This window comes from Microtus pennsylvanicus, chromosome 17 (assembly GCF_037038515.1).
Source record: "Microtus pennsylvanicus isolate mMicPen1 chromosome 17, mMicPen1.hap1, whole genome shotgun sequence".
In the NCBI taxonomy this organism is placed as follows: Eukaryota; Metazoa; Chordata; class Mammalia; order Rodentia; family Cricetidae; genus Microtus; species Microtus pennsylvanicus.
The window spans coordinates 38,142,750-38,153,300 of NC_134595.1; the positions used below are offsets into that span (position 1 = coordinate 38,142,750).

The window sequence follows — 10,551 nt, forward strand, 5'->3', positions numbered from 1 at the left end:
CAATTCCCAGCAACCACATGGTGGCTCACAACCATCTGTAAAGAGGTCTGGCACCCTCTTCTGGCCTTCGGGCATACAGACAGAATATTGTATACATAATAAATAAATAAATATTTAAAAAAAATTCAAACCACAGCAGCTGTCAGGTCATAAACACATCTTTAGGGCCTCTCTCTTTTGGTTCATCCAGAAGCGGTCCCTGCTCTTTCTGCGCCCTAACCCACCACTGTGCAGATGCCCAAGACCTCACTTTCCTACAACTTTCACCGCTGCTCCCTCTTTCAGAAACATTTATGTCTGTCAGGTGTGATTCAAGCTGTGTCACCTTATCCTTTGTAACAAAAATCAGGCCTACGTTCTTCGGAAAGGTCTTATCTGAGTCAGGTGGCACACACACTCGGGAGGCAGAGGCAGGTGGATCTCTGTGAGTGAGAGGACAACCTGATCTACAGAGTGAGTTCCAGGACACCAGGACTGTTACACAGAAAAACCCTTTCTCAAAAAGCAAAACAAAACAAAAACAAACAAAAAGAGAAAAGAAAAGAAAGTTTCTATGTGGGGCTGAAGAGAGGGCCAAGGACTGGGGTTTGGCTCTCAGCTCCCACAGTGCCTTACAACTATCTGTAACTTCAGTTCCAGGAGATCCAACACCCTTTTCTGGTTTCCAAAGGCACCAGGCACACACATGGTACATATACATACATCAAACATTCACACACATAAAATAAAAATACATAAATCTCGAGAAGTTCCCATCTTTCTCACCCATTCACTCTGCTTCATGTTAGCAGACTAAACTTCCACTACTGTTTTCCCCTAACCTCTGCCACTTTTTCCTGGGGGTGGAAATATTAGAAGGGACAGGGAATGGACCACAGAGGGCCACTTTGATTTTCAGGACATGATTGAGAAGGTGTGCTAAGGATGAGGCTCCTATGTGTAAAAATAACAGTGCATGCAAGAGTCTGAAAAGTTTAGGCCCTGGCACATGTGCCCTGCACAATTAGGGCTGAGCTGCTAGAGCAGTGTGGTACAAGGGAAAGCAGAGTTGACTGAAGGGATTGGCAAGAATCTAACTACTCCATGAGTCAGACATATTGCTTGGACTTCTCCCTTGAAAATTATTTGTAACCAAACTCTCCAACAGTGAATACGTTGTTTTATTCATGACTAGCTCACCAATGCCTAGAGGGTGTGAACCCATGCCTAGAGGGTGTGTACCAATGCCTAGAGGGTGTGAACCCATGCCTAGAGGGGTGTGTACTCATGCCTAGAGGGTGTGTACCCATTTCTAGAGGGGTGTGTACCCATGTCTAGAGGGTGTGTACCCACTCTAGAGGGGTGTGTATCCATGCCTAGAGGGTCTGTACCCATGTCTAAAAGGTGTGGACCCATGTCTAGAGGGGTGCGTACCCATTTCTAGAGGGGTGTGTACTCATGCCTAGAGGGTGTGTACCCATGCCTAGCAGGGTGTGTGCCCATGCCTAGAGGGGTGTGTAGCACACAGTAGACTTAGTAGGAGCCAACTCAAAAGAGACAAGAAATTGGGAGCTGCATTTTATGTGTGAGGTAGTCCTGGAAACTACACATTAGGACTGGAAAACTCAATCCTATTAAAGAGGAAAAGTCCAAGCTGGGTTGTGGCGGCACACACCTTTAATCCCAGCACTCTGGAGGCAGAGACAAACAGATCTCTGAGTTCAAGGTCAGTCTAGTCTAGTCTACAGAATGAATTCTAGGACAGTCGGGGCTACACAGAGAAACCCTGTCTCAGAAAAGAAAGAAAGAGAGAGAGAGAGAGAGAGAGAGAGAGAGAGAGAGAGAGAGAGAGAGAGAGAGAGAGAAAAGAAAAGGTGGTCTATGGTATGAAGCATGGTGTTGAACAGGTTACCACTGGGGGCTGGTAGCCACTGGGTTGACAGCCACTGGGCATCCTCTAAAGAATATCCAATATTCTTCAGAACTGTCCATGAGGAAAGTCCTTCTTGGGAACATTAAATCCCAGAACCTTCGGGACAATCTGAAGCACAGAAAGGTACATTCTATGAATTCCCAGATGAGACGCAGAGAACTCAGAGTTTGGGATGGGAAGATGTTAGCAGAGACAGAAACTATTCACTTGCTGTGACGATGTGGTCAGGAGCTAAGGGATGGGATGCCCACCGTGTTTGCTTCCTTCAGATGCTTGAATGAACCTATACTATCTCTGACTACTCTCAAGGTCTCCGAGATTATAAGGTATATTCATAGAGGTACCAAAAGCAGAAGGCCACAGGAGCTTGGCACAATGGTTCTCAGGGTTAAACAAAGAATAAAGGCCATAGGAGCAGGTTTGGGAGACTAGCAATGGTTAATTGATTTGATGGATGCAAGGAACAAATGAATGGAAAGAAGTGACAGGGAAGAAATGTGGATACTATTTCCACATAACATGGAAGGCTGGGCAACCAGATCATACAACATGACTAGGGTGTCAATGGAAAAGGTCACCCCTCACAGTCTCTACTTCAGAAGCCAGCCTTGGACCAAGCATTCAGAGCTATGTCTCCTTTACCCCTACCTCTCTCCCATGGGAACTTTGGTTCAATTCTTGTCCCATGGGCCCGGCCTCGAGACAGGCTCACAGAAAGCGTTTGCATAAAAGTCAACTTTAATTATCCTTATTTGGGTCATCCAAGAATTGCCCCTTTGAGGGCAATGAGGAGGCTCTTGGGGAAAGGGACTTTATACAACGAGATCTCAGTCAGCAACAAGGTTGAGACCCACAGTGGGGTATGGCCCAAAGAAGCCCTAAAAGAGAAGAAACAAGGAAATTGAAATCAGGCTGGAGAGACATTGTGCCTCCCTATCTGCCCTTTTCCCTCAAATACGTAATAACTATTTGGTTTGAGTAAGCTCCATTGCTACTACTCAAACCTAAGCCCTTTCTGCCTCCCTGGACCAGAGTGGCCCACCTCTCACATCTCCATGTTTATTCTTGTTCTTACTGTCCCATTACCCATCGTCACTGTAGGTTTTTTTTTTTAAATAATGGTTTTTTTTCAAAGATTTATCCATTCATTGTGTATACAGTGTTTTGTCTGCATGTATGCCACCAGACCAGAAGAGGGCACCAGATCTCATTATAGATGGTTGTGAGCCACCATGTGGTTGCTGGGATCTGAACTCAGGACCTCTGGAAGAGCAGGCAGCGCTCCCAACATCCAAGCCATCTCTCCAGGCCGGTGTTTTTTCTAAAAGATGGGCAGAGTTTTGTTCTGTAGCCTTGAATTTACAATCTTGCCACCTCAGTCTTCTGAATACTAGGATTCAGTATGCACCACCATGCCTCACAACTAGGTGGCCTTTTAAAAACTAAATGTCTCATGAAGACATTCCCTTCCTCAAAATATTCCAGTAACTCCCCACTGTTCCTAATGTAAAGTGTGCTCTGTGGGCCCCTACGTGGGCTTCCTTCTCCATCCTTAGCTGTCACTGGATGCTGCCTTCCTTCCCCATCCTTAGCTCTATCACTGGATGCTGCCTTCCTTCCCCATCCTTAGCTCTATCACTGGATGCTGCCTTCCTTCCCCATCCTTAGCTGTCACTAGCTGCTGCCTTCCTTCCCCATCCTTAGCTCTATCACTGGGGGCTGCCTTCCTTCCCTATCCTTAGCTCTATCACTGGATGCTGCCTTCCTTCCCTATCCTTAGCTCTATCACTGGATGCTGCCTTCCTTTCCCATCCTTAGCTCTATCACCGGATGCTGCCTTCCTTCCCCATCCTTAGCTGTCACTGGCTGCTGCCTTCCTTCCCCATCCTTAGCTCTATCACTGGATGCTGCCTTCCTTCCCCATCCTTAGCTCTATCACTGGATGCTGCCTTCCTTCTCCATCCTTAGCTCTATCACTGGATGCTGCCTTCCTTCCCCATCCTTAGCTCTATCACTGGATGCTGCCTTCCTTCCCTATCCTTAGCTCTATCACTGGATGCTGCCTTCCTTCTCCATCCTTAGCTCTATCACTGGATGCTGCCTTCCTTCTCTATCCTTAGCTCTATCACTGGCTGCTGCCTTCCTTCTCCATCCTTAGCTCTATCACTGGATGCTGCCTTCCTTCCCCATCCTTAGCTGTCACTGGATGCTGCCTTCCTTCCCCATCCTTAGCTCTATCACTGGATGCTGCCTTCCTTCCCCATCCTTAGCTGCCACTGGCTGCTGCCTTCCTTCTCCATCCTTAGCTCTATCACTGAATGCTGCCTTCCTTCTCCATCCTTGGCTGTCACTGGATGATGCCTTCCTTCTCCATCTTTTGCTCTGTCATTGGAGGCTCTGCTCCTCTGCCTGGCCATGACATTCTTGCCTCCAGACATTTGTGGTTGCAGTGACCCCTCCTTTGTGTCTTCTGACGGTTACTCTCTTATCATTTGTGTCTTAGCCCTAAACAAGACTTTTCAATATGGGGGAATCTGATGTTTGGAACACCCCCACCCCAAGGCCTCGAGTGAGAGGGCAAGAATCATACAGGGGAAGCTGGAAATTGGGAGGCCTCGGTCTAGTCGCATGGACATAGCATGACAGGCTAAGGAAGCTTTATTAGCAGCCTGTGCCCCAAATTCCATCTGTAAAGATATTAGATGGGTGACTTCTAGTCTGCCTGGGCCATCCCAGAGCAACGCAGAAGATGCTGTTGCAGCCTCTGGTCCATGCTTCCACGATATACAGAGCTCCTCTTAGCTAAGATGGCAGTCCTTCGGTTTTCAATTCCCGTTTTAAACTCAAACCTGATGCATGATCTTTCAGCTTTTGTCCTCCTTAGGGGCTCCCTGAAGCTGTGTCATGACCCACCACCTTCTCATCTGGATACCTAGATAGTAGTCTATAAACAAGCAGGACTATCCTTTGAGTACAAAAGTTTGCTTCATCCCTCTTTTATACCTGCCCTCACCCCATTTAAACATGTCTTTGATGACTCTAGTGTCCTAGGAGAATTGAACCCTCACCTTGGTGGGGTGAGTTGCTTCTTGCTTTGGAGCCTTTGGAACTACTTTTGGGACAAAGCATCGGTCCTTGCTCGCCTTGACTGTTGGACTCTAACGGGGGAGAGAAGGTAGGAGTCAGGAAAGAGACAGGAAGGAGGAGATGATCTGAGCAGGAAAGTCAAAGGAATCCAAAGCCACGGTTCACAGTTTGGGGGAGGACAAATGGTCTCACCTTGGGGTATAAGAGTCCAAGTTTCTCTTCTTGTTTACACCTAGAAGAGACAGAGATGACAGGTAGAACCTCAGCTTGCCAATACCCCCCCCCTTTTTGAAGTACAAGTATTATTCTCATTGAATTATTCCCCACTGATCCCAGAGATGGAGCACAATACTTCCGGTAGCGTCTTCACACAGTTCTAGTGCCCTAAATAGCAGGGGCCGCGCAAAGGTTTCCATACCTCACCGCAGTGGCTGCAGTGGGGGAAACTGCCTTCGCATCCTTCCGGCACATCCGATGTTGGAGGTGGAGTCTGTTGAGGTGCTCCACCTTCTTGGTCAGTACTTCTTCAGCTATTTCATCCACCCAGAACAGGTCTGCAGGGTGAAAGGATGGAGTGAAAGCGGCACCAGGGGCAGAGAGACCTTTCCCTCTCTCTCTCATTAAATTAAACCACATTCATTCAATGGAGAAAGTTATGTGTTGTGGTATGGAAAGGTTGCTGAGCACAGTATGGGCCCATCCTAGCTAATACATCTACTGACTCTTTTTTTTAATATTTATTTATTTGTTATGTATACAATAGTCTGTCTGTATGCCTGCAGGCCAGAAGAGGGCGCCAGACCTCTTTACAGATGGTTGTGAGCCACCATGTGGTTGCTGGGAATTGAACTCAGGACCTTTGGAAGAGCAGGCAATGCTCTTAACCACTGAGCCATCTCTCCAGCCCCCTACTGACTCTCTTGTTGACACAGTAGGGTTAAGTGAAGTCAAAGATGGAAACAAATAACTAAAAACAAACAAACAAACAAAAAACCAAACCTAAACCAAGCCAAACAACACCAGAACCCCTCCAATGCAGCTATGCAAACAGTGGTGTGTGTTAAAGTATCTTGTAAGGCTCATTAGTACAAGGTTGCTGTTTTTCACATTCAGATTTAGTAGGTTGGGTAAAATTAAATAATTACATTTTACTTTGTGTGTGTGTGTGTGTGTGCGTGCATGCGTGCATGTGTACAGGCATGTGCAGACCAGAGTGTCTTCTTTAATCACTTCCCACATTATTTTTTTTTGAGTCTGTGATTTTTTTTCCTTGACGTTTCATTTCATTCTGTTTATTACCACCACCACCATTGTGAGTGTGTGCTCACACGTGTGTGTGCATGTGTGCACATGGCTGTGGAGGTCAGGGTAAATTTTATGGAGTTGGTTCTCTCCTCTCACCTTTCCATGGGTTGTGAGATTTGAACTTAGTTCATCCAGCTTGGTGGCATCCCGCTGGCTCTCTACCATATTTCTGAGGTAGGGTCTTTCGCTGGGTTTGTTAGGCGAGACTGACTGCTCAGTGAGCTCCGGGGATCTCCCTGTCTCTGTGTCCCCACCCCCAGCACAGGTTTTACAGACACATACCACTGCTCCTGTCTGGGTGATGGGATACAAACTCTGGTCCTCCTAACTGGATGGCAGACATTTCCCAACTGAGCCACCTCCCCAGACCTAGGACTGGATATTTCTAACTGATTTCCTGATGATGATCCATGTGTTGCTGGTCTAGGAACTTTTTAAAGAATTGGGTATGGTAATGTTGACTCAAGGCAGATTTTCTATCCTATCTACTCACATGTGAAACTCAACAGAAGGATCAGCCGTCCTTCTTTAATGGACCGCCTATCTCTCTACTTTATTACATAGTTTTCCTGTTTTCCACTCAGAGGCTGAGATGTACTCTTGGCTGAGTGATTAAGGAATCCTGACTCTAGAAAAATCCAGATGGTTCCAGAGGTAGGTAGGGACTGGTCCCAAGGACTTGTATGCTGTCCTCTTCAGGGTGATCAAGTGATAACAACCTCTTTATCTAGATTGTACCTCACTTTTTTCTTGTTCCCTTTTCCACCAAGGTGATAAGAAAGTAAAGGCATGCAAGCTAGAGAAATCTTACCCTCTGGCCAAAAGTCCCTTGCTCCTCTCCCCCAGATCTGACTGGGCCCCCATCTCTGTTTTCCGGCTTTTGCTTACCTTCTGGGATGAGATGCTGAAGGAGAAGTTGTAAGTACCAGGAGACTGAAGCAGCAAATTCTTGGAACGACCAGAACTGCTCCGTTGCTACTTGGCCCTGACCATCTAAGGGCAGAATAGCACTGTCAGCAAAGACTTTGGGCTGAATCACTCCAAATACCAGCTGATGGGAAGCCACTACCTTTTCCTCGTTGTTAGCACAAAGCCAGGTCCTTCCCCATGTCAGAGCTGCCATTCTTTCCTTCATCACCACCAGCCCCTGGACTCTAGGCACCTTGTGTTTTGCCATTGTTTGAAATAGGGCTTTATTAAATAGCTCCATCTATCTGCCTCTGCCTCTGGAATTAAAGGTCTGCACTGCCTCACCTGGCTTCCATTCAGTCTTGGTATCAATATCCAGGAAAGAACCAAAGGCACAGGCCTGAACCTGTGAAAGTTCAGGTGCAAAAGGACTCTTGGCGAGCTACCCACTCATGGTGGGCAGTCAGACAGACAGGCAGAGTCTGCCTGCACACACGGTGGGCAGTTGGATAGACAGGTGGAATCTGGGAAGCAGACAAGCCGCATCTTAAGGAAAACTCTGAAGACAGGAGGGACTGGGGAAAAGAACTGGAATCCTCAGAAAGAGAAAATACCATCTCCCCAGTATCTTCAGGGGGCTGGGTCTCAGACTACCCTCCAAAATCTGTAGATCTTCAAGACCCTAATACAAAATGCTTTATTATATGTATATTTGCAAATATCCTCCTATACACTTTATTTTTGACTACACTTTGTGTGTGTGTGAGTGTGTGCTTGCACACACACTCACACACACACATACACATGCGTAGATAAAAGCATGTGCCACAGCACAGGAGTTTGGAGATCAGAGGACAACTTCCAAAGTCAGTTCTCTTTTTCTACTATGTGGGCCTGAAAGATCCAACTCAGGTTGTCAGGCTTGGTGGCAAATGTCTGTATCTGCTGAGTCCTCCTGCCAGCCCCTTCTTGAGTATTTTAAACAATCTCCCAATTATTTACAATAGCTAATATATAATGAGAATAGTTACTTTATGCCTCGTTTAGAGAATAATGATGGGGGCGGGTCTGCATTCAATCCACGTTGGTGCAATTGAGGATGCAGAATTCCATGATGGAGAATGTGTGGGCAGGGAGGGCTGACTGTATTCTTCTGTGTAGGGTCTGAAGGTTAGGATCTATTCCCTAAACCCCAGTTTGCCCAACTGTGCGTAAGAGAAGGGCAGGGATGAAGAAACTCCTGGTTCTTGTTCCAGACAAGTGATTATGGCTAAAGAATAAATCTCCTTACCCAACTTCAGCTAATTAAAAAAAAAAAAAGGGGGAGAAGGCTGGCCTCAAATTCTCAATCCTGATTCAACCTTTTTAGTACTAGAATCATAGGTCTTCCGAGAAGGTGCAATGCTCCCCCTCACTCCATTCAGATGGATGCTCAATACAATCGGGAACAATCCCGATCCCAGGAAGAAATGGACCTTTTTAGTGCCCTGGTGAAAAAGAGAACTTCCGGAGGAGAGGCGTTGTTGTCTGAGACAGCGTCCCCAGAACAGTAATGGAGTTGCGGGGACTTGGAGCTACACCAGGACCACAGAATGACTGGAGCTCTCCGTGGTGCTGAGGGCCAGGAGTGGTCACCGTGGGCGGTAAGGAGAGACACCTCGGTATCTGCGATTCACACCCCACCCCCATGCCACCCCAACCCCACCCGCCTCAGCCCTCCCATCGTCTGACACCAGACCTCATCCCACAGTGCCTTGCGAATGCCCTGCATTGGCTTCCAAACCCAAGAATCCCGCCGGGAGACTGGACGTCAGACTAGGATGCAGTGTCTGCGCAGGTATTCTGAGACTGCGCAGTCTGTCCCCGACTGTCTGTTGCGGAGTGCGCACCAGGTCCATCCAGGATGGCGCAGAACAGTCAGAGGAAGGAGAACGGTCTTCTTTCCCCTCCAAACTGTTTCACCCCAACCTAGCACTCCCCACCCCATCCAGAAACCGGACCCCAGCCCCCTGGGCTCTGCAGGACAGTGGCTGAGCCTTGCTCTGTCTCTCAGCCCCACTCGCCTACTCCCTTGATCCCGGACCAAGTACCCAAACAAACCGCTCTTGTTCCTATACTAAACCCGTTCATCTCTGTCTTCCCCACTCTTTCCGAACCCCCAGCCTTCCTCTGGGTCCGCTCCTCCTATGGTTAGACCCGTACACAAGCCGCAAGACTACTACACCTTTCTCTCTCTCTCTCTCTCTCTCTCTCTCTCTCTCTCTCTCTCTCTCTCTCTCTCTCTCTCTCTCTCTCTCTCTCTCCCTCTCCTCCGTCATCCCTAACAGTTTTTGTCCTGAGTTTCAGCCTCGAAGATCAGTTCCTATGCTCTCAGAATTGCTCTCTGGCCCTGCCCGCACCCCCCGGGTTTCCTCCTGACCGTGGGCATTTATGTCGCTGCAGCTGCCTGGGCGACTGTAAAGCAGAAGGAAGCAGACCAGGAGCTGAAGCCCCCCGGAGCCCTCGGGCCTCAAGGAGCTCTGCATCTTCCCTGGATCCGAGCTCTCGCTTCCTTCCCCGGGCTTGGTCGCAGTGGCGGTGGCAACAACAGCCAGGGGGCTGGGCCAGGATCTGCAGAGCCCTCCTCTGCAGCTCGGCCAATCGCAAGCAGGCTCTGCCCCTGCGGAGGCCTTCCCAAGTCCGCCATCTCCTTCTGGCCTCTGTCCATTCGACCTTCTGGAATTTCTGCCCTTACCCTCTACACGCTTTTCGAGATAAACCTTCATTCTCAGTCCCCAGGGAGGGAGAAATTGATTGCTTTTACAATGGGGGTGGGAACAAACCAACTTCATGGTTTGGTTGTGATATTTAAATCTGAACTGCGAGGGAAGAGTGAGCACTCAGTGTGATATCTATCGCCTTTGACACTCTTTTTATTTTCATCCATTTAAAATCTTTTAGCAGCCATGTGGATTCAACCCGCAAAACATCGAATGTTCACCCTCAATTTCCCACAGCCACCGCGGTTGCCCTATTCCAAACCACGGTACTCTTTAGAAGGAATCTATTTCAATAACTAACCACCTGACCCTCTGCTTCCTATGGGACAGTGTGCGTCGTTTCTAAGCTGCAGTAGGAGTTTTGTTGAAAACTGAATGTTTTGGATTGGTGCATGGCAGACTCTCTGGATTACATTATGTTTCTTTAGGAGTTACTGCTGAGGCTCTTTGGGGATTTCAGTGAGAAGCATGCCCTCTAATTTTGTGGGTTCTGCGCTCCAGGCTTTGCCCCTCTAGAACTGTGGCAGCTGCTGGAAGCTTTGTTCAGATATTTGGCTTTCCCTTTAGGCGCTTTGAAAC

The 10,551-nt window shown here is 47.9% G+C and overlaps 1 protein-coding gene across 1 annotated transcript; it reads right to left on the reverse strand.

Annotated features, from left to right (window-relative positions):
* Window positions 1-2,632: 2,632 nt before the first annotated feature.
* Resp18 (regulated endocrine specific protein 18) lies at window positions 2,633-9,806 on the reverse strand. Its single transcript, XM_075951759.1, has 6 exons — window positions 9,633-9,806; window positions 7,193-7,297; window positions 5,418-5,553; window positions 5,192-5,231; window positions 4,981-5,070; window positions 2,633-2,790 (listed from the first exon to the last, which is right to left on the reverse strand). The coding sequence occupies exons 1-6, from the start codon at window positions 9,736-9,738 to the stop codon at window positions 2,740-2,742; spliced, it is 528 nt and encodes a 175-aa protein (XP_075807874.1). The 5' UTR covers window positions 9,739-9,806; the 3' UTR covers window positions 2,633-2,739.
* Between the last annotated feature and the right edge of the window lie 745 nt (window positions 9,807-10,551).